At 40.9% G+C, this 24,537-nt stretch overlaps 2 protein-coding genes across 5 annotated transcripts in view; one reads left to right on the top strand and one right to left on the bottom strand.

Annotated features, from left to right (window-relative positions):
• Rme-8 (receptor mediated endocytosis 8) overlaps positions 1 to 24,537 on the bottom strand; it is a 79,569-nt gene that overhangs the window by 46,799 nt on the left and 8,233 nt on the right. For both annotated transcript variants that reach the window (XM_029313913.2, XM_029313914.2), the window contains exons 3-4: positions 15,098 to 15,276; positions 14,964 to 15,005 (exon numbers count right to left, since the gene is read on the bottom strand). The gene's annotated coding sequence lies outside the window, so the exon portion shown is untranslated. The remainder of the gene's footprint in view (positions 1 to 14,963; positions 15,006 to 15,097; positions 15,277 to 24,537) is intronic.
• LOC114939577 (follistatin-A-like) overlaps positions 483 to 24,537 on the top strand; it is a 30,769-nt gene continuing 6,714 nt past the window's right edge. Inside the window, exons 1-5 of one of the 3 annotated variants that reach the window (XM_085484125.1) lie at positions 483 to 531; positions 3,613 to 4,055; positions 12,738 to 12,926; positions 13,477 to 13,695; positions 16,280 to 16,516. In XM_085484125.1, coding sequence (XP_085340251.1) covers positions 3,827 to 4,055; positions 12,738 to 12,926; positions 13,477 to 13,695; positions 16,280 to 16,516 — 874 coding nt within the window. In that variant the 5' untranslated portion in view covers positions 483 to 531; positions 3,613 to 3,826. Of the gene's footprint in view, positions 532 to 2,151; positions 4,056 to 12,737; positions 12,927 to 13,476; positions 13,696 to 16,279; positions 16,517 to 24,537 lie in introns of those variants that run through there. The other 2 variants (XM_085484102.1, XM_085484153.1) reach the window with 2 other exon arrangements.

Here is a 24,537-nt window from a genome sequence, read left to right as displayed (position 1 = left end):
AGACTTTTTCAAATTAGTTTGATTTCTCCGATTTAAACGGACATATGCTTCCATCTGGTCTCGTCGACAAATTCATGATTTAATAATTGAGCCTCGATAGAAAGCTTACGAATAATTAACGACTGAAAATTGAGCAAACAGAAAGCTGATTAAATAGTCGAAAAACTAGTAGCCAAAGGGCAGTTGATTGTTACGTAGCATCGGATAAGGTGCACCATCATTCATATTGCGCGAGCAATAGACACAAAGTCTATACACGTACTTGGACGTCGCGTAATGATATCAATTAGTGCATCGCTGCGCGAGGAAGGATGGGGAGGATGCGGGCTTCCGTAGTGGGGTAGTCTAGCGGGTAGTTGCGACGGGGTGCGCTGCAAGGAGCGCATAGTATCCCTGGTGGCAGATCCAGCATCGTCACGTGTCCAGGGGGCGGTACCGCTTTGTCGGGGGTCGCGCCGAGCCGCGAGGTATAAAAGAGACGTGGACCAGCGGTGCATCCACCAATCACCATTGCATCTTGTCGCTGAAACGGTGTGTATATTGCACTTATCTTCACGTGTCGAAATTTTCTTGTCTCTCACGCGCGTCATTCGAGATGATTCACCGCGACTGAGAAAAGATTTCAACGGCCGTCATCTCGCCCGCTCACGCTCGCGCCGAACGAACGTTTCGAAACCAACCGGAAGTCGCCGCTTTATAACGTCAACCCCCTTCGTGTCTTTGGACGGTGGCGAAAAATATGTAAGACCTGAATGGTATCTGTCTTTTCACACAAGTATCTTTCTTTACGATTCGGTTTTTACGAGATGCTAAATTGTTTATATAGTGTCGTTTTTTTTTTTCTACATAATCCTAATAGATTATTTAATAATCCGATTAAACATTTATTTGACAGTTGTGTGTGTCGTCATGTATGCATTGATATATACATTGATTGTATAGTATAATTTGATTATTTCATATTTCTATTGTTTTAAGATAATATAAAATCTTTAATCATCGTTTTACGGATGTTATTCTAAATAAACAAATGTCACTTGTAAATATAATGTACCGCAAAGTGTTTCTTAAAATAAAATTAATAAACAAAATTTATTGAAACGCATAATTATTTTTATGATAAAAATTTGTCAACGACCAGATAAACTTGATAATTATCGGAAAATCGAGAAAATTAATCTCCATCTGAAATAAATGTATTGAGATAAACGAGAACGCAAAATTGCAGAAATTTGGTGAAACTCGAACATTGTAGAGCTATCGTGAAAGTAAACCGCTTAAAGGGTAAATCATTTAGAAGAATGCTTTGCGATCAAATAAGGGGTAAAAGTTGGATCCATCGAACAATATTTCACCACATATTGCCCCGTATGCAGATGCGTAAAATACGCGTAAGCTCCGTGGTCTCGGCTCGATCGAGCAAGTCTTCTTCAACTCTCGCAGCCGGCGAAACCGGAAAATTCTTCGCTATAAACTTCCGCGCGAGGGACACGTAAAAAACAAAAAGAAGGAAGGAAGGTAGCCGAAGGGAGGCGCGTAGGTGGATCCTGTAACCCGTAGGCAAGACGGAAGAACACACGGAGGAACGTACGGATGCGAGAGGAGGAATGCAAAGGGTATGGTGGACGAGACAGAAGTAGGATGAGGACAAGAAGAAGAAGAAGAAGATGATGATGATGATGAAGAAGAAGACGAAGAAGAAGAAGAAGAAGAAGACGACGAAAGAGAAGGAAAAGGAAAAAAAAGAAAAGAAGGATAAGGAGCAAGAAAAGAAGGGGAGCTGCAATAAAGGAGGAGGAGATGTACAGGCATGCAGGAAGGCAAGGCATATAGGCATACAGATAGATAGTCGCCGTCGTGATCGCCGCCGCCGTTGCCGCCATCGCTACTGCCACCGCCACCGCCACCACCACCGCCACCACCACCACCACCGCCGCCGCCACCGCCTCCGTCATCACCACCGCCTCCGCCGCCGCCACCGCCATCGCCACCGCCACCGCCACCGCCACCACCGCCGCCACCGCCACCGCCGCCGCCGCCACCGTCACCACCGCCGCCGCCGCAATCGCGCGCTCGAAGAAGGAAAGTGGGGACGATACAACGCAACGCGGCCGCGTGTACAGGCCGCTTTTGCAGAGCTTCGCTCGGCATACGGCGAAACGTTTCGCCTTGTGCTGCTGCTGCTGCTGCTGGCTTCTGGCTGCTGACTACCAACTGGCCGTCGACTACTTGCTTCTCTCAGTCTGCCGGGCGGCCTCGCGCGCGTTTGGTTTCCACCGACGAGAATCCGCGCGTCGCGCCGCGAAGCGAACTCGCGGAGTTCTCGTGGAGGATCGACAATCACGTCGTGAATCTACCGAACACCGCGTCAAAAATCGAGGATAGCTCTAAAGAAAGAAAGATATATCTATCGACGATCGAGAGACGACGCTGAGGTAAATCGCGAGATACCATTCGTGGTGGATCCCTGAGGGGATCCATGAGATTGGCCGCGCAAAGGAGGCAGCCGAGCGTGGAAGGCACGCGGAGGGTTTAGGGATCGTGCATTATATCGAGGACACGAGAGAGAGAGAAAGAGAATCCTTGTATATCGCGACTCACTTGTGCAACGTGCGTTTCATTTCGTAATACACGCCTGTACGTACCCACGTGTCGCGATGATTCGCGACTGGTGGCTTCAAGTGTCGTGCTTCGATCGATGAATCAAACAAGGAAGGGAGGCGTTCGCGAAGAAGGCGACAGGGCAAATAGCGTACGCAAACGATATACCGCTCTTATACGTTCGACACGAAACTTTCAACCATCCACAGGTGTTTCAATCGATCCATTTTCGCGTGTCCTCGTGGATACGTCGCGATACGCAGTGATCAGAATTGAAGAACCGAAACATCTCTCTACATGATTCGATGACAGAGGTTCAGTAAAATCAGAAAAACAGAGCTTATCGTCCGTAAGAAAAACTTGTTGTTTTTGCATGTGTATAATTAAACGAAGCGAGCTCGAAATGATACAGGGAATTTGCGAGATGACAAGTAAAAAGATTATTGAGTTTTGAGTAGCATTTAAAACGAGGAAAAAATTGGATGCCAATTAGTACAAGCAAAAAAGAAAACATTTAACGTTTTTTATAATGCAGCGTGATATAAGTGTTTATACATAGAGTAAAATCAAATTAATAGAGTAAGTGACTAATTCGTGAAAGAGATATTGCCAAAGGAGAAATAGTAGCGCAAAATTGTTCAATTTATATTTTCACCATATCAGTCAAAAAAGCAATATTATAATTAACTTGGAAACTATATGTGTAAAGCATAGGAAGGATATAGAGAAAATATACACAGAGAGAGAGGGCGGGAAAGATTGCATCTGTATTCAATATGAGTCACGATATATATATATATATATATATATATATAAATAAATCACGATGACACGCGTGATTTATTTCAATTCTCACGTCGCGTCTGTTTCGAAGGATAAATTCCGATGATAATTTCTGTAATCTAAATGACAGACGAGCATGCGTGCGTTTGAAATGACGGTGACAGCGTGAGAGGCAAGATTCAATTTTATATCGAAATCATCTCGCGAGAGGACAATTTGCATTTTCAGACGTTCAAATGAATCCGTTTTTCAAGAAAGGGGGGCGTGCGCGCGATATACAGAAAACGAGATCCAGCATGACATGAGTCCCGTGGGCGTTGAGGAAAAACAGTGATCGGCCACGATAATCCTCCGCGCGCGGTGAAGAGAAAAAAGAAGCCTTATATACAAAAATTGGACAGAAGATATACGTATATTGAACAGGAATCGGTACGGAGAGCAGATGAAATGTGAAGCACGAGGCCGGCGCGCCGTAGATCTGGCGGGAACGAAGGCGGAAGTTGAGAAAACCGAGGTGAGATTCACCGCAGGGATAGCGGCACGTCGAGGGAGCACCTGGCGCGGGCCGCCTGAGATGACGGCCTTGCGACAGGATATCACGGCATCCCCGTATAGAACCTTCCTCCTGCTGTCACTGATCGGACTACTGCTCCAAATCCACTCGGCGACAGGTAAGTCTCATTCGATCATTCCTTGGATTTTCGATATAGCGTCGCGTAATTTTATACGACTAAAATTTCCCATTTTATTAGAAATCTCTCTTACGAAAAATTCTGATATATATATGTTATGCTTGATTATATACGTGATTTTCTCCTTTCGAACGAATTCAATGTTCGCTCGTAATTTTTCATCGCTTCTTTATATGCTTGTGTCAGCAATATCGAAAGAAAAATATCGAACGATGACGACGTTGTATAATGGAAACTTCGATTCGTCGTTTCAATTACGCCGAGATTTTTTTATAATCAAGGAACGTTGTTGTTATCAACTGGAAGCATGATTTAATGGAAAATTGGCTGAAAACAGCGTTTTCTCACAATGTTTTCACATCTCGCGATGGTATGCCGTTAAATACGGCCTTCTCTCTTGCGGTTTGAGAGTTATCTTTATCATCCAGCAATTTGCAACATTGTAATATTGTTGGTATACAATTTGTAATTTGTGATTTCACAGGACTATAATTTCCAACATTGCAATTTGCCGTTGCGGCTTCGTCTGCGCTATGTGTTCGTCCGATTTAGCGTTTTACAACGTACGTAGTGAACGATTTTGTGAATCGAGCGAAACGAAACGCGACTCTCCGAGCATTTGATCCTCGTACAATTTCGCATTATTTTAGTGCGTCGCACTTTAACGCAGTTTTCTTTTCCGTACACAAAGAGAATTTCCTCTTATAGAATTTAATAAGAGTTTCTCTGATTAATATTTGCCACAATAAAAAATATTAATATGTACATAGCAAATTTTACTTTGTATATGTATTAAAATTAATCAAACATATTTTATATTTTATATTTTATATTTCATATTAAATATTTAATCGCAGAGAAACTCATAAAATTCTTCCAATACCATATTGTCTTACGATTACCATGATTTTTCAGGGTAAATTCTAAGAGAAAAATTCTCTCCGTGTAAAACTTCTCGGAAAGAAAAAAAGAGAAAAATAATAGGATTAGACATTGCGTCGATAATGCACAATTTACTAAAAATTAATAAATTATTACGCCAGAATGTCTTCCGCATTTGCATTTCGACGCGAATCAAATATCACCGTATCGCGCATTATTTACGCGCACCATGCATCTTGACACGAACCTAATACGTTGTTTGCTACTTTTGCGTTCCAATTAAATTATACGATAAGATTCGCGTATGCCCCTGCAACAATGTGTCGTAGAGTTGCAGCGGACAATCTCGACGACGCGATCGTCAATTATCCCTACAATGCCAATTAAATTAGTCCCGTCGACGTTGCTGATTACTCGTAGAAATGCATAAAACGATCGTCGGCCGTCTTCGGACAGGCGATAAAGTGCGAATTAATTCAGCGTTAATTCAACGTTTGCACGGCGGCGATCGCCGGAAACGCGGGGCTTTCAAACTTTATTAACGTCCGCAAAAATCGAGTTTTACGAACAGATTACAATAAGGGATGAAAATTTAAACGGTGCTTTCTTCCTTCCAAAATTCAAAAGCGCGCCGGTTTCGAACCGACGTTTATATATAATCTTTTCTTGGATTTGTGCGCGCAAACTCTCTTTGTAAAATTGATTTCGCGATTTATTTCTGTCGTTACCTCGAGTCGCGCGTGAAATAATTTTGCATGCATTTTCGAGAAGACGCTGTCGCCTAAAAATAACGAAATTTCGTAGGCTGGTGAAAAATTCAGGTTAAAAATTACAAAGGATATACAGAACTTTAGCGCTCTCTCGCCGAATCTCTGACTCTTTTAGAGACCGATCATTCTGCACGGGGGTGGAGGAAAGGGGTGCCGGAGTCTGATATGGATGCGGAGAAGCTAAGTAAAAGGGACACGCTGAAACTTAAAGAGAGAGGAAGAGATGCACGCATGCATTCACGCGTGCGCGCACGAAAGGGAAGAGAAAGAAGAAATAAAGAGGAGAACGGGGAGGACATGTACGAAGCGGGAGACAGAGAGAAAGAAGAAAAGATGAAGTGAGAGAAAAGGGGGAGGGGGAAGAAAGCCTGGTGTAATGGAGGAACCAGTTTGCGGGTCAGTGCTCCGCATCAGCGAGAGGCGCTTCAGCCTCTAGACGCGCGGACGATGCCACCGGGTGAAAGAAGGACGGGAGACCCTGCGGATCCCGTGAAGGACGTGAAAGAGGAAGGAAGGGCCCGGTCGAGATAGATCAAGGGAATCGTTCGAGAAACGCTGCGATTTCCAGATTTCAGCCCCTCTGCGGTGCTCCAAAAAAAAAAAAAGAATCACTTATCCGTATTATTATCTTTGAAACGAGAGAAGAGGGAGCTGTGTTTATGTATTTTCAAGAAATATTCAAAAATTCAATATTCAAAGTAAGCTCGACGCCTAAGAAAACGAGGCAATCCAATATAGATAAATTTGAAATATAATATATAATATTAATAATCAGACATCGTATATTAGCCGATCGAATATATATACACTCTCTCGCGTCTTGAAGCAGACGACGATAATAAGAAGAAAATCCACGGCGCGGCGTTTTTCGAAAATATACTCCAGTTTTCAGTACGCATAAAACTGGTTCTATTAGCTGGGCGTGTGTAGATGCATCGGATTAGCACCTCGGGTCCGTATCCCTTAGCATGGGTAACGTGGTAAAAACAGTTCGACGAGCATGACCGAAGGCGCAGCAGTCTCGGGAGATGGTGAGCCTGCGATAAAACACTTGAGTTATGCGTGCGCGTGCGGTTGCCTTCATATTCCACGCGAGGAAAGTTAGTATTCGAAAAACTGCGAGATATATATATTACCTCGCGATTGTCACATCAATGACGCATGAATTTCACCTCCTTCCGAGACGCAAATCAGAGACGTTCCCCGAATCTAATGAATAACCGATAATGAAGTCGCATGCCTTCTACTTGACATATCAAATGAACCAATTTTCAAAAAGCCAGAGGAAAAATGAGTATTGCTATTACCTCATTCTAATATTATACGAGTACTACGGCGTCATTGATGTCAGCTGTTCATTATAGTATAGAAGGATTCCACATCCGACATCCATGAGACGGAAAGCATAAGCGACGTATAAAAGTGAATATACACGAAGTGGGAAGAAATTGGCAATCTCGTGTGGAGAGTCCAAATTAGCCGAGCCGACGCGTACCTGAAGAGAGAGACAATGCGCCGCGGATGACATTCGCGACTTTCTTTTTTCGGCGGGGTTTTTCGAGATTTTTAGACAACATTTGCACGGGAGAAAGGCCGAGGGGATGGAAGAGGAGAAAGAGAAGGACAGGACAGTAAAAAAAAAAAAAAAAAAAAAAAAGGGGGAAGCTTATGGTTTTGGTCAACCGGTCGCCGCGCGCGCGCACGGGGACAATCTCCGAGGCTTGATGACTAACCGTCTTGCCCGGACAAGAACTCGTCTCCCCTACGGCACGTCGCGAATACCTGTCCAGCGCTTGCTGAAGCAAGCGCCGATCTTTTTACCACCTGCTGCCGTCCGATCCCGCGACATCCCGTGTTATTTCGTCAGCGTGTCCCGGAACGTCCCGAGACACGATTAGAGCGTATCGCGAAACGAGACGAGACGACAAAAGATGATATTGCGAATGTACGAGCAGCGTTATTTCCAAACCATCTCTGCATTAATTACGTACATACATATTGTATATATATGTACGGGCTACTTTAAGAAGGTACGGCCAACATTTAGGGAGATATTCCTTATGTTACACCTAAAGGTACCATTTCATGCGCAACATGCTGCCGCAGCGCAGTCTATTGCTGAAGTTTAATTGAACGAACAGCAAAGGCAGCAAAGCTGATGAACACGCACTAGTTGATTCTAATTATTATTATATTAGTTAGAATAATGGATTTTGTAAGAATAAAATAGATTATTATGAAAGCAAAAATCGTAATTTTTACCTTGAAATAATAAGAGAATAAAGAAATATGCTCTAATAAATTTTGATCGCGTGACTGATTTGCCGCATGCTGCGTATGAAAAGGCATCTTAAAGGAGGAACAAATGTTGTATAAACATGGGAATATCTCCTTGAATTTTGGCCTTTATTGTATCATTTTCCTCATCACTTTATACTATTATAACATTCTCGAATTAGCGATAAATATCGAAAGTTTCGACTGTCACCTATCGGTCTAGTCTAGATAGCTGATTTCCATGATGAATAAAATTTATATCGGCGTCGTCGTGCGAAATTTCAAATTCCCCAAGTACGATAGCGCTTATACGTGAGCACAACAGCTGATGTGGTAGTGGAACTCTGTGTTGCACACCGAGAACGAATAGGCACTTTAATCGGCAGCTTATATCTCGCATGCCAACATGCCTGCAGAGAGTTCTAGCTACTAGAACCGAGAGTCTAAAGCCATGCATCTCGGAGGATTCCGGTGTGTTGAGAATGCATCCCGCGATATCTCTGTATTTTATACCATAAGATGGACAACCAATGGTAGTCGTATCTATTTTCGCGCCTGACGGCTATAAAGATGTTTTTAGCTTATTGTCATGTGTCGGTGTGTGTTTCTTCGTGATTTAAAGCGCCACTATTGTTTCCTATTTCCTGTTTCGAAGCCGAGTAATAAAGAACAGCGTTTTCCTCTTCCGTTCTACCGTCATTATTTATTCGAGCGAACTTTATTACACCGCGATATATAATTGTGTTACAGCGGATTTTCAATACAGTACGAACGAGAGTTAACGTTTTGCTTTAACGAATTCTTTAATTTAACGCGAGATAACAGGTGAAAAAAAAAAAAAAGAAGTTTAAAATCTCAACGACGTTAGCGAAAAAATATATTGCAGCTTCGGTTTATTGTTACTTCAAATCGAATAATATTCCAAGTGAGATGCTGAAAAGCTTCTTTTCGGTCGATGCCATCTGCTTTAAGCGACCCTAAAGCAGACCCGTTTCACAGTTAGATAGACACGTATATGAACCACGATAAGGAATACCGCGACCTTGACAATGATTTTGTTCAAATACTTGTGACATCATAAAAGGTATAAAAAGGAAAATCATTCAGTTTTCAAAATTGATGTACGATAATTTGCATTTTCGGGAGAAAGCTTTAATACGTCACGGGCGTTTCGCTGTGATTTAAGATTTAATAAGACAATCTTATTAAAAGGGTAAAGAAAATGATCGCTCATTTTTAGTTCTAATCTAAATTAATTAAAGCTATGAAATTTCAACTACAAAGCTGAACGTAATCTTGCTTGGAAATTGTAAGACAGAGACTCGAGCTGACATCCATTCGCGGGGAAAGATTCTATAGATACTACCGTGACGTAATCGCGGCGCGAGGGTAAAGATTAAAGAGAGGAAGACTTGGAAGCTGAAAGTTTCGTTCATCCGAGCTCTCGCCCTCCTTCTCTCTCTCTCTCTTCCCAAATAACAAATTCTGCAGACGATCCACAGCCGGACGGTACACACACCGTGGCTCGTGGCTCTCTGAAACTCTGAACTACGAGAGGAGACTAGGGACGGTGATGATCACGGTGGTGTGACGGTGATGGTAGCGGTGGCGATGATGCCGATGGTGGTGGTGGCGGTAGATATAAGAAGACGAGAGAGAGAGAGAGAGAGAGAGAGAACTTGGTGGATGCTGGAGTGGGGTTTGAAGAACGAGAGAAGGAGAGGAAGAAGGGCGTAACTGGGCCAAACGGTGGCTACGTCGCGGTCTAGACACGCCAAGCCGCTTCGCTCTGCTCCGCGTCGTCTCTTGCCACGTCGCGCTTCTCTCCTTTCCTCTTCTCTCCTTTCCACCCTTTCTCATGCCGTGCCTCATCTCGTCTCGTCTCGCCTCGACTCGCTTCGTCTCGCCTCGCTTTACCGCGCCGAGACTGGGAATTAATGCTTCGAGTTTGTGCCAGACTTTCCTTTTCGCTCCGTAACAAGGTGGTGTAGTTCCGCCGTCTCCTCCGAGCGACGGCGCCGCGTGACACGCTTCGTCGGATTAATAATTGCGAGGCGGCGAGTAGAGCGATTCCGGATCGATGGATTTCCAGAACACCGGCTGGTTGGGGGAACAGCGCGAAAGAGACGGATTTTCCCGCGCCGCGTGAAACGCCAGAGTATTTACCAAATGCACCACCATCCTGTCCCCAGTTTTATACATAAATATGGAAAAATGCTGAAAAGTCCAATTTCAATGAATAGCAGATTCCCTATTAGCAGAGAGAAAGAGAGAAATAAATATATGAGAGAAAATATCTTGCATAAATTGTACGGATAGTGAACCCGAACGCGTTACGTTGACCTTACGCAACGAACTAACTGTTAAACTTTAAACATGTCGTGATTAAACAGGCGTGTGAATCATCATACGCGTATTGGCGTAATTCACGTTTGACCAGTTCGAGGATGGAAATGAACCGAGTCTAGCGTGTTTTACTACTCGCGTTATTACATGATATACTCCGGCTTTACGAATAATCTAAGATAGATTAACGCTCGTTTAATCGCGGACGAGATACGCCATAAATTCTACCTAATCTCGTGAATGCAATTATTTTGATAATTTATCGCGTCTTTACTTTTACACGTATAATATTTATAACGACTGATAAAAGGAGGGAAATCGCATTTGCGCCTCTACGTTACACAAAATAAACCGATGAGTATTCCTCATAACTCAAGCTTCTGAATAACTTCATTCTCTCACAAGCTATACTATATCAACCGATCAAGCGAAACTATTTCTGTTCCCGTCCGTAACGGGATAGCGAAAGAAGAACGTTGGAAGGATTTCGTGGCTATTTTGGCGAACGTTCGCGTTTGTACATCTCGCTGCTCTCTATTGCCGCATATCCTCGCGTTACAAGACGTTACAGCTGACGCGATTCTCGCCTAAACTTGGCTTTCCCGAGAACTAGAACGTAAACAAACGCCGATATGCGATCATTTATCGTGAAAAGCGAATATGGCTATTAATACCGCAAGGATGAATCGTTTGTGTCAGTCGTTCGAATCGCGAGCAAATTTCCGAGCCAACTTCCCTTGCACGCATAAGTTACGTGCTCCAAGATTCCTATTTTCGTTAACAATGTTTTTCGCGGACTCCATGTCCGCCCACGTGTCTAAATCTCTACCGAGAATATTACGCATGAGACAAGACAAATGTACTGTTTGACCTTCGCCACATCAAACTCTTCGATAGATCTCTTTGGTGGAAAACTTATGAAATTATTCTCTCTTTTCTTCTTACGTATATTCTACGAAATTATATCATTTATTACGTACAAATTATTGAGAGAAATGAACATTTCTCGGATATTAAATTGTTGGATTATTAATTTGTTACATGTCAAAACTTCTACACGAGTTGTCAATTTTTTAGAATAGCTCGGGAAGATTTCTATTCAGATTCGACGATGTTATAGAATTCAGAAAACTAAAGCAAGCAAAGAGTTTCTATTACATTAAACATGTATATTAAAAGATGGATATTTTAATGAATGCTCTAATCAAAACATATTTTCATTATGTAGAATTATGCGATACGTAATAACGTAATAACAAATATGAACGAGAGCATATTTTTCTTCCGCGATAATTTACATTCTTATCTTACATGCACGCTCAGCGACAAAAAAAAAGAGATTTATTATACAACGTAAAGAGATAATCGTCGAATCTGTTACTGCAACTATGAGATAGACTTCGAAGAAGTTCTGTCTAACGCTGAAGAATTTAGTAAACGGTGTCATCTAGTTTCCAACTTGTCATCATCGTTTGCATAAGCTCTATGTGTGCTAATCATACATTGTAAAGTGCTTTCGCGGACTAAGTTTGCGAGAAACATGTTTATGAATGGAAAATATGTAGTTTGTCTAATAAATACATTGCCCAATATTTTGAAAATGATAAATGCATCATCGTACAAAGACATCATGTGGAAATGCGCATCAGACGTATCTCGTAGCGAAGAGGCAAATACTTGAAATTACTACTTCTAAATGGGAAATGCGAATATTATATATACGCGTTACAAGTTACAAGTGTGAAAGGCACATATTTTTTTCGCGGGAAAAACAACGCATCTATTTTGCACCGTATATGTAGCGATTTCACATAGCAGAGCAGAAGGCCTTGTTCCACTTTTTCATAGCTCTAATCACGTGTCCGATGTTTGCTTTTTTATACGCAACTTTAATTAGAGAGCCCTACAAGGCGTTCCTTTTTGCCGTACCTCATTAACGTGGCTAGCTGGCACTAGAGAGATACAACTACATCGACAATCGCTCCAAGACATATCCAAGACACGCATGCACCATGCGACTCGGTTAACCAGATGTGTCACGATAGCGAAAAATTAAGGAAGAAGGGCCAATTTATCTCAGTCTTGAGTATTCCAAGTTGTTATGTCTTGTGTTCAAATTAAATAAATTATTAATTAAATAAAGGAGGAAGAGAGAAGCGAGAGAATAAATAAATTTAATTAATTGAACAAAAGTTTGCAGGGGTAGAGAGTTATTGTTATAAAACATATCGAATATATATATTAAATTTCCTATAAATCTATTTGTAATAAAATGTTTTCTCTTACGACCTGTTTTGAAAAACATGTCGAGATAAATCTAACAAAGGCTAATAAAAGCATCGATCTAAATTTCATTTATATTTTGTTTTGATTCTATCTGTATTAGGTGGTATATGCTGGTCGTCTATCAGTAACGGCCGCTGCAAGGAACTTTTATCGCAAGGTGTCACGAGAGAAGACTGTTGCGCGTCTAACGCAGCAGCAGCGACTGCCTACTCTGAGGAGGATCTGGATAGCGGAAGTCTCTTCTTCTGGAGGGTTCTTGGTGGGGGTGTACAGTGTCGTCCTTGTCGAGGTACACAAACAGAACTATTTCGTTATTCGATAATCGATTATCGAAATTCCTCTCACGCCCTTATTTCATCTAAACGTGTCTACGTATGTGACAGCATTGTTTATTAAGAGGATAAAACCATTTTTTTATTTTTAAATAGCATTAATCTTCATTTTTCTGACTCATTTGTTTGCGTATTTTTGAATTTTTAATCAATCAATACACGAAGAGAGCTTTCTCGTAGAATTTACCCTGAAAATCGTAGTAATCGTGAGACAATTCGATATTGGAAGAATTTTATTATAAATATTAACATCTATCAATAAAATATAAAACATGTTCGATTAATTTTATTCTCTCTATGTACATATTAATATTATTTTATCATGACAAATTAATCATAGAAACTCTTATAAAATTCTTCCAATACCATAAATATCTCACGATTATTATGATTTTCAGAGTAAATTCTGAAAGAAAGTTCTTTCTGTGTACGATTGAAAAAAAAGAAGGAACCGCGTTATCTCGCACATCTGCACGTAAATGCGAATTTTGCTTCTATATTTGGCAGAGAGTTGCGCGGAAGTGAGGTGCGAAGAGGGAAAGAAGTGCGTGGTGCGTAGAGGAAGGCCGAGGTGCGTGTGCAGTCCGGAGTGCAAGGTACCGCGAGGTGGTGGACCGGTCTGTGGGACGGACGGCAAAAGTTATAAGAGCCTCTGCAGACTCAAAAAGCGAGCTTGCAAGAAGGGGAGCCACGAACTTGCGGTTGCCTACAACGGCCACTGCCAAAGTGAGTATGTATGAATAAGTTGATCGTCTCTCTCTCTCTCTGTCTCCTTCCCACTCTATGTCGTTCCATTTTTTTAATATATCTGTGATAAAGCATCAAATGCTGCACCTCTATTACGTTGACATTTTTTGTTTGCCATTTATTTGAGGGATTGTCGCGATTACGCTATCTGGGACGCTAATGATCGGTTAAAGAAACGCAACAAAACGTCCTGAAAGAAACATCCGGTTGTGGGATTGGTCTCCCAATACGGTCATTCGTCGGTACGGTAATTGTTTCGGTATAATCGATCCTCTCGTAACGCGATTTAATGAGAGTGCGCGCGCGCGGGAAAAAAAATATTTTCATCTTGTAACACATCGAAATGTTTAATGAACCGTAACGAAACGCGTTTTACTTCCCACGATATACCGAATGGCGATTCTGTGGTTAATACTAAAATCAGGCTAGCATATCATTTCGTGGAGGATAAATAGTTGAGAGTACTGACTTTATTTTCAATAATTCTAGAGTTGTTGAAAAACATTCGAGAAACTCATTTCTCGAATGAAGTGAACTATACTAACCGCACTTCGAGAGTTGTATTTATTATAAAGTAATAATTTTCGTGTATTTCTACAAAATTTTGTTTTTAAATTCTTTAATTATTTTCATCATCGAAATTTTTTGGAAAGACATATATACCCAGAACTACACGATAATTGTTTCATAATAAGCAAAACTCGAAAATACGTCCAACAACTCATCTTCATATTTGAAAATACGTTATTCGGATAAAATATTTGTTTAAAAAATTTTCTAAATTTTTTATTGTCAGAATTTTTTGGAAAGGTAATGTACCTGCTCAGAATTATATCAGAATTATTTTGTAATAAACAGAATTCTTCGAAAATCGAGCGGCGTTTTACTTCAATATATTCAAGTAACAAATTTGTTAGTGTTTATTTAGTTTTAATTAATATTTTTGATTTTTAAAAGGCATAGCTCTTCTTAGAACTCTTGTAGAACAATAAATCTTTCAAATTTAAACAATTATTGAAAGAAAAATGTAAGACAAAATGAAGACATATCAATATGTCCTTAAGCATTTTCTTTGGTTTAATCGTCAGAATTATTTGTTTAAAGAGCTATTAAAAATTATCAAGCTATCAAGAGCTGTTAAAAATAAAATTAGAATTCTTAATTATTTATGAGTCTTCACGAAAGGAAACGCTTCACACCCTATTACCGCTATAGAAATGTTATAAAATAAATAATTTCTCACTCACCGATGCAGTAATAGCGGAGTTGTACACACACAGCACATTAATCTGAAAACAAAATATTCAAATTAGATATATACATGTCGATCAAATATCTCATGAATAATACAGTTTAGAAAAAATGTTTTTATTTTACATACTTGACAGTTGCCCCGCTGTCGCCCGATGCATCCCTTGGTCCTTCGTAGCACTCACGACATTGCACTCGCGAAACGCGAATAATTACGATCGCCCAACACTTTACATTACGCGAAACTTTACACGGCACTCCCGACGCGCGTCACTTTACACTCCCGATACGACGCGATCGCAATATTACCTGTAACAAAAAAATATATACATATATTAGAATAATTTTATTATTTCGCATTATACACAATATAAATATGTAAGAATTAACAATAGATATATTCATGGATCGCAACACATTCACGTGCGCGAAAACAGGTTTAGATTGACAAGAGATTTTGCATCGCAAATTTCTCGTGAAATAGTATATATATTTCGGACAATTACGACTACATATCAACGTCGAAATTATGATATGCGATTGATAAATATTACAATACAAAGGTTAGAAACGATTATGCTTACTAATTAATCACAATGGGATAGATACTGTGCATGACTTAATACTTGATATCATAATTAATTAAAACTCGAAGGAGATTTGTTCGAGAAGATATAACTCTAGAATAAGTATAATTCTCGAAAATCGATTGGCGTCTCATCTCAATATTTATAAATAGAGGTATCCGGTTGTCTTTATTTTAACCTAATTAATATATTTTTGCTTTTAGAAGGCAGAACTCGTGTAAATTATAAATTTTTTAAATCCTGATAATTACTCTGATAAAAAAATGTAGGACAAAATGATATACTGCGTGAAGTTGATATATCAATTTGTCCTTAGACATTTTCTTTTATTTAATCGCCAGAGCTATTTGTTCAAACCATATACATCAAGTTGCGCATTTTATTGTATTTCAAGTTGCTCTTACTTTAATATCTTCAAATGTTCTAATATTAATCGTATCTTATTAATATATCGATTAAATTTATACCAATGCAATGCGCAATCATATTAAAGCAGCACAAATTTTTAATATCGCGAACCTGACGCTTTTACCTTCTCATTCTTTCATGAAATTTCGCGATTATCTTAGAGCCGCGTGCGAGCTGAAGGAACGAAAATATGATCGAAATCGCACAAAAATCGAATAGCCGAAGGAAAATATGTATAAAAAAAAAAAAAATAAAGAAAGCGTCTATCACGGGGGCGGTTTACGACTGTGCGTAATAACGTGCAAAGTGTCGAGCAGGTTCGTGCGCACGGGTCCGGTGCGGCCAAGGTCGGAGCTGTCTGCTGGACCAGAACCTGAGCCCTCACTGTGTGAGGTGCGCCCGCAGGTGCCCCCAGGCGCCCCCGCACCAGGTCGCCGGCGCGCGCCCCGTCTGCGGGGCCGACGGAAACACCTACAAGAGTGCCTGCCACCTGCGACTCGCCGCCTGCCGCGCAGGTCGCGCCATTCCCGTCGCTTATAAGGGCCATTGCAAACGTGAGTCTTTCTTCTTTTCTTGCTTTTTTTTTTTTTTTTTTTGGAGAGCAGAAGATTTGTCCTTTTATTTTTTTATAAAAATGTTTCAACATTCGTGCGAAATAATTTGCAAAAAATTCGACTAATCGCTTTGAAAAGGGAACGGTCAGATTTACATCAAGCGAGGCAATTTTTTTTTCTTCGAGATTTATCGAGAAAGTATGTAACTTTTGCGAAATTCTTACTACTTAAAAATGTGACGAGAGAGGAAAGTAAAAAAATGTTGATAAACAAGGTATCGTATAAATATCCGTCCAGGGCTATTGCATAAGCGTGACTTTTCTTCCATTCTTTTTTTTTAAGGCAGGGGTTCGTCCTTTTATTTGTTTATAAAAATGTTTCAACATTCGTGCGAAATAATTTGCAAAAAATTCGACTAATCGCTTTGAAAAGGGAACGGTCAGATTTACAACAAGCGAGGCAATTTTTTTTTCGTCGAGATTTATCGAGAAAGTATGTAACTTTTGCGAAATTCTTACTACTTAAAAATGTGACGAGAGAGGAAAGAAAAAAATGTTGATAAACAAGATATAAATGCGAGCAAAATCGTAAAGTTGATTCAAAACAAAAACAAAGGTAAATTAAAAAAAATAAAAAGAAGAAAAGTTAGTCTTATGGGCGAGCAGTCAACCCGGCCGCTGCTTTGCATCAGAATGGACCTTATTGTTGTCTGTCTTGCACGATTCCGAAACCACTCGACAGGTACCATAAAATAACCAAGACACAATATCCTTAAACGGGAAGTCCATGGGAATAATAAAGTTCGCGAGTAGATTTTGAATCCGCCTGATTCAACACACATACATACAATAGAGTTTACCTTTTTCGCTTCCCTTCTTTTTCTCCCTCCTTCTCTTTTTCTTTCCGTTCACCACTCGTTTACTCCCGTTTACCACCCATTATTTCACTCTAGCCATTAAACCCTTTACTTTAACCCTTCCTCAGAAAGAAAATAGAAGATGGGATTCACGAGTCTAAGATTTACTCGCAAAAAGAAAGAGGTGCGCCGAGAAGGTGCCTGAAGAAGAAAAAGATACGACGTCTGTGGTTCGCCAAAGGCGAGCGTAAACAGACGTGAACGGATAACAGAATGGAAAGGTACTAAAAATAATGGCGATCCCAAGAATCTCGAAAAGGAAGTCATTTTATACAGATTGGATGAAAACAGATATCCTCCGCCAAATGGAATATAATGTTGTTATTTTTCGCAGTTATTTCACGCTGCGTTTGTCTTCCTGCCTTCGTGTTTCATCAAAAATTACACTCTATGAAAATAATGGATTTAATGGGGAGAGTTTCAAAATATCACGTTTTATCTTAAATTGATTTCTACAATTTTTGTCGCGGTATGTATTTTCTTTAATTATGTTCCTCGATTGACTATTGTCAATTTATGAATCGTGCTTGTGCATTTTTTGTCGCGTTTTCAAGTTGCGTCTGAAAATTCTCGTGACGCTAAAAAGACTATTCTCAAGCTAGAGCTATTCCGCAAAATCCATAATTGCGGTAAGAAACGGATAACTACGAGGTATGACTTTTGTCTTCGTGCTTCTCACGAGTGTCTTATATTGCAAGGAGAAGAGAAAAGGAAGAGGCGTAAAAGTAAAAAACATCAGAAGGCAATCGCAAGATCGTTCCAGGAAGTTCATCGACCGAGACGCGATCTGCTGGGCCGCGAAAGAGAACAAAAAATTATAAAAAAAAAGGAAGAAGGTAAAAAGATGGAGCGAGAGACAAAGAGGAGCATCGTTTTCTGTCCATTCCTCTCGAGAAGCTGCCATAAACCCTCAACTTCGAACACGACACGATCGCCGATTACCAGTCAGATTGACAGATTTTTTTCCAAGAACCCATCGGGGATCCTTCGAGGAGTATCACGCGATCCTCGCAACCACCTGGCATCCTGATTATTTTGGACAGCTCTTTCTCTCTCTCTCTCTTTCTCCCCTTCTCTGTTTTTCTCTCTATCTTTTTCTCCCTTTTTAATTGATATACTTGAAAAAATTTACCAATTTTTTTTTTTATAAAATTAATTGTCTTAGCGCAAACACATAAAAAGAAACGCGTATAAAAAAAAATAAAAGAAAAATATTGTGGAGGGGATCGTTATTTTTTAACGGCCAGCTATAAATTTCTGGCAACACGAGAGATGCCTGGATCCTTTATATTTTATATATAAAAACAAAAAGATTTGTCGATACGATAACGAGAATTAAAAACACGCGCGTTGCGCCATAACGAAAATGTGCACGACCGCGTTTCTCGGTCGTGGACATTTCGGTCGTGGCGCAGTCTGTGGAATGTCGATGACGCGTAAGTCGCCGTCGTCGTCGTATATACAGCTCGCGCAGGGCGTGGGCGCATTACGCTTTGGGATCGTCGTCATTGTATTTAAATGGCGAAGCTGCAGGAGGCAGCTCTTAACCTGTCCGGCTCGACGCAGCCGGAGACCAGCCGTACTTTCGGATAGGTAGGTGGGCAAGTTTCGCGCGTATATACGTGCGGGTTATTTTAAGCAATGCGACCATACGTATTTCGCGCGAGGTGGTTGCACTTGGACCAGACTCGCGCGACGATGGGGTCGTATAAGATGATCCAGGATTCCCGGGATCGACTTGCCATGGATTTTCCGACAAACAGACGCTGGTATCCGAAACGTCGAATATCAGAAAAATCATTTTTATTTCGTCTCATCGTTATATAAAAATCAAGAATTTGTCGACATTTCTATTCATATATATATATATATATATATTTAATTCTCCGTTTCTCGTTTTCGACTTTTGGATTTGCATTTATACGGTCGTCGAAGAACAAACGATATAGGTCAAGGTATGTTTCGGTATTAAAAAAAAAAAAAGAAAAAGAAAAAAATAGTATCACCATACACAGCCGCAGATGTAACCAGCGCGCGTTGATGTGCTCGCAGACGTGTATACATATGTAAGGATGTGTCCTTGTAGCGTCCTTGCCCTCCGGTCATTCACCGTATGCACGCACGCACTCACGTACGGACTCACGCACGCACACGCATTCGGTGCCATGTAACGTAGCGCGCCCACGCAATCCGTGCATGTTGGAACGCGGTCCTTTACGACACTTACGATCCTTGTGCCGGTCCCCTCCCCCATTCCAATTCCTCGTGTGTCCCCGATTGGACTAAAAATAACTCTCAGCTAAAAGAATTTCGGCGTGCATCGATCAGCATTCCCATCAGAGGACGAAAGTTCAATCGATTTGATCACTACCGCAGTGGAATACAACCATGAGACCGGACCGGTTTCATATTAAAGCCGCGAAAGGTGGAGATTGGGCGGTAATGGAGAAAAGGTGTTAAATAAAGCACGTATGATGCTAGGTAAAGCGCTATTCTGCATTATACGAAAAAAAAAATATATATATATATATGTACACAGACGTCGTGAAAATACGAGAGAGCGAACTAAGGAAGGAGATGACAAGCTTTTTGCCGTTATTAAAATATTAATAGTGCTTATTGTTTTTATTACTTGATTGACGTCGAACGCGAGAATATCGTGATAAATCCTCATCAGATCACTTGCAATATAGGAGATAATTCCTTATGTTTCTTTCATTTGTACCGGTAGTCTTCGTAGACTTAAATCTGGTTGAAACGTCATCATGAACTAGCATAAGTTGTCATTTACTACTGTCTATAATCCTATCAATCTGCTTTGTATGAAATATATTCGATTGAAAAGTTTGTATTATTTTAGAAATATTTTCGTACCTTACGGTGGCAACTTATACCGATAATTAAATAATTGATGAAAGTTATCTCTCACGCATACGTAACATAAAATCGCAAAATTTAGTCGGAGGATACGAAACAAACGGTTTCTTCAGATTTATTCTTATTCGTTTCACTATCGATTTTCTCGAGCGAGATCACTTCCGTGATTCAGCGTCGACGAAATCAGAGACGAGTCTATAACGGGAATATACACAAACGCGATTGAACGCGCCTCGTTTGAAAATTCCTCGCGGCAAAATCGCCGGACTATCTCTCGTCTCTCTTTCCTTCCTTCTCTTCGCCCTCACCAGCACACTCGAGGAGAGAACAGGTGGGTCGCACGACGCTAAGGTCGCCGAGGTCAGCCGCGTTTATCGGTTTGAGAACGGGGTGAAGAGGGGAGTCTCGGTTGGATGCAAACAAGGTTGAGCACCTTACATGAGAAGGTCTTGCGGCACGACTACATGAAGTATGCCTACGTAGGTATCGTCTTTCTGGGGCCCCGAGAATGGGAGAAAGAGAGAGAGAGAGAGAAAAGCAGAACGTCGACGACCGAGAAGGGAATCGCATGCATATATACGCTCCTCGAACGATGGAGAAGAAACGAAGACAAGAAGCGGCAAATGCGAAGAGAGGAGAAGATGATGATGAAGAAGAAGAAGAAGAAGAAGAGAAGGGATAGGGCGGACCGGGACGAGGAAAGGGTTCGAACAAGAGCCCGCGTATACAAGGAACTCTGGCAGCAGCCCTCGGAGCCCGGTAACAGTATTCAGTAACACCAGCCTGGCGTGGCCACGGCGTCTGGCCAGTGCCAAGAGCTCGTCCTTTTTTTTATTAGACTCTGGCGCAAGATCCTACCGTCTCTTCCTACCTCTCTCTCCCTTATTCTTCTCATCGGCCAATGCACCGACATCGCTTGCTCCACCGTTTTCCTCCTTCTCCTCGTCCTCAACCATATCAACGTCGCATGCCTCCAGTTGAATGCCTCTTCGCGGCACCCCTAACCATCCCTCGTCACATATCCCGCTCTCTTTCGTCCTCGTTACCTTCTTCGCGCGCCATTCGGGGCTTTGCTTCATCCATCCGTCGCGATCTCGTGATCCTCGATATACTGTAAACAATCCGCTGAAGGAAACCTCCGCCCGTATATGCAAAACGTATATGCACGCCATGACTGTACTTTATATAATATATCGTCGCGGATAACAACGAAACGATCAACATTGCGCTACGTTTTCCAAAGTACCACATATGTATTCCAGTTTATTATTCCGGACTCCCCTAGAGGTTGCCGGGGCGTTTTCAAGGGACCGCCTTGTATCCTCCCTTTCTCGTTACAATATGTTACATATGCGGCGCTTTTTTCTGATAGGAGCGTTCCCGAACCTTTACAATCCTCCTTTAACCACTCATTACAAATTCCATATCAATTCCCTCTGGCGCTTTTTTCTGATAGGAGCGTTCCCAAACCTCTACAGTCCCTTTTATTCCATTCACACCTTCTCTCCCTTTTCCTTCTTCTTCCATCTCCTTACTCCTTGTCTCCAATTCCTCTCCTTCCTTTTTTCCATTTTCTCCTTCTCCTTCCAGTCGAACCTGCCTTTTCCTCACTTCTCCTTCTTCACCTTTTTCCTGGCATGTGGGGTGATTGGCTCGAATTGGATTCGAATCTGGGACCTTAGGTGTCTTACGACTTAACCCACTGGTCTACCATTTTACCCCAAGTACCGCACATATGTATTTTGCCGGAACATATTCGGATATTGCGTATTTCTTTTTCGTAAACAATGAGTAATATCGGAAGACTATACATTGCGGGACCGTGTAAGAAAACGAAATGGAGCCGCGAGTATCTTTCGTAAAGTCGTATCGATATCGCTTTTACAGCGAATAAACATATGTATTTATATTATATGTATGTCTAGAGTAGAACAGAGGTGTTGCCTCTTATCGGATGATTTCAAGATTAGAAAAGGAGTAAAGAGATGTAAATTTGTTTACATATTTTATACATGTGAGAATCAGCATGATACATCATTATGTTAATGGCGCTACAATACTTAAGACGAAAAAAATTATATGGTTTGATGTATTTTCCACCTAACTTCCACATTAACTTCTTGCTCTCCGGGCTAATGATACAACTATATTGTAAGTCATACGGTCATTAAACAACTCTGCAAATATCGTTAATCATATCAATCGGGCGAAAATTCGCTCGTAATTATTCTCTTCCGTGTTACACGTCCTGTCTTGATGAGGCCGGAGAGATACCTGTCTTCGCGATAATCATTAGGTTTTTTGCGCGATCTTTTTTTTTCTCTCCAAGTACTCGTTGTAAATGCTCGTTAAATGATTGTGAATTTCAAATGAAAAAGGACGAATCATTGCTTTTTTACCGCTGCACCGTCGCCATCCGCACGATATGTCTCGATCTCCATCGCACTCGAGACTCTTAAAATCCTCCCTATATTAGCAGTTTTTCTTAACGCCCGTGCGAAAACGTTCTCTCGCGAATGAGAAAAAGGAAAAAAAGAATAAGAGGAAAGCTAAAGACACATCGATGGAGGAGCACGGCACACACAGCGCGACGGAGAGGTAAATAAGTAAATAAAGCAGCCGGTTTAGCGACGAGGTGTCGCGATGCAAATAATCGTCTTTCTCCGATTCGAGGATCGCGAGGCGCGAAAGTGCACGCGTCTGTAAATATGCATACGGCAATATATGCATGGAACGTATATGAGCTTTTCTCGTCGTCCTCTCATCGTCTTCTCTCGCCACCTTCTCTTCCTTCTCTCATCCCGACCGGAATATCTTACACTTTGCTGCCCCTCTCTCTTCTCTCTCTCTCTCACTCACTCTAAGATCTCTCCGCTCGACCGTTTATCCTCGCCACCAAAGGCGTTAAGTAATTTGCTTATTTTTTTCACCTCGCCAATGGCTCGCACATACATATATTGACACCGTTTCTCATCCGTCAATACTTGACGCGCGCGCGCGCGCGCGAGCGGTTTTTACGCGCCGCGTTGACTGCGGATGATGCGGCGCGATGAGAATTATCCGGTTGTCGCATGGCAAATTATGCCTGGCCGGCGAAGACGGAAGTGGATAATGGCATAGAAGGACAACATTTTTATCGGGAAGGTAAATATCGTTCGTGAGAGAGATACTGCCGTTATACGTGCGGCTTCGTGTCGTGTCGTGTCGCGTTCGCGTATTTTTACAGAGATGAGATCCTATACGAGACGTATAGGATATATAACTGTCAACGCTATATCCCAGAGAGAACTCTTAGAGAGAAATATGTTGCGTGTTTGTTTCATAAATCATGATAACGTTACAATCGAGAGTTTATGACCTCATTATATATGTACGTCTTTGATGGCGATTGGAAGTAATGTTATAAGCAAATAGATAAAACGAAGCTTTATCGATTGGAGAACTCTGCTCTTCGTGTATATTCATCTAATACATACATATGTATAACACTTGTATAACTTTATTAATTCGACATAATATTAGAACAGAGAGAGAGGGAGATGAAGTCGCGCCATTTCCAAAGTAACATTACTGCTTCGTATAGCGCGCACGATGCGTAACCTAATGACGGATCATTTCAATTGTCGTGCTTCAATAAGTGTTGACGACGTTATGTCAATGCCATGTTAGGTTGAATGACCAATGACCCTTTCGTATATATAGCATTGCGTAACCGCTGTTTTCCTCCTCTTAAATTGTAAACTTTACGATTGAACTTGATATAGTATTAAGTAGAAGTGACGTCGATTTTTTGCAATTTTTCGTCGCGGTATATAATTAAAAATATTATTTATAATTGAAAATATTAAATATCAAATTTAAATCATTTGTGACTCTCATTATAAATTAATTAAATAATTAGGATTGATAAATGGAACTTTGTATTTCGCGTATTTAAACTCATTGCAATGTATCGGGTATCTTTATGATTTTATCTCTTATTGAAACTCTCGTAATTATAAATGCGACCCTGCTATTAAATAACATATCTTACAACTTAGCATCGCGATACCCCATCTTCTTCCTATCATAATCACGCGCAAACTTTATACGATGTGTAAGCATTATGTCTAACAATAAGGATTGTGTTACATAGTTGTATGAATCACTCAATATTCACAATACAATCATCATGATACACAAGTTAACGGTCAGTTGCGATCGAAAGAAAGCTGACAATATAATATAT

Source organism: Nylanderia fulva, unplaced genomic scaffold (assembly GCF_048542155.1).
Source record: "Nylanderia fulva isolate GAGA-0341 unplaced genomic scaffold, ASM4854215v1 Scaffold1, whole genome shotgun sequence".
Lineage (NCBI taxonomy): Eukaryota > Metazoa > Arthropoda > Insecta > Hymenoptera > Formicidae > Nylanderia > Nylanderia fulva.
The sequence above is the reverse complement of the archived record's forward strand: the minus strand, read 5'-3'. Positions and strand labels throughout refer to the sequence as shown.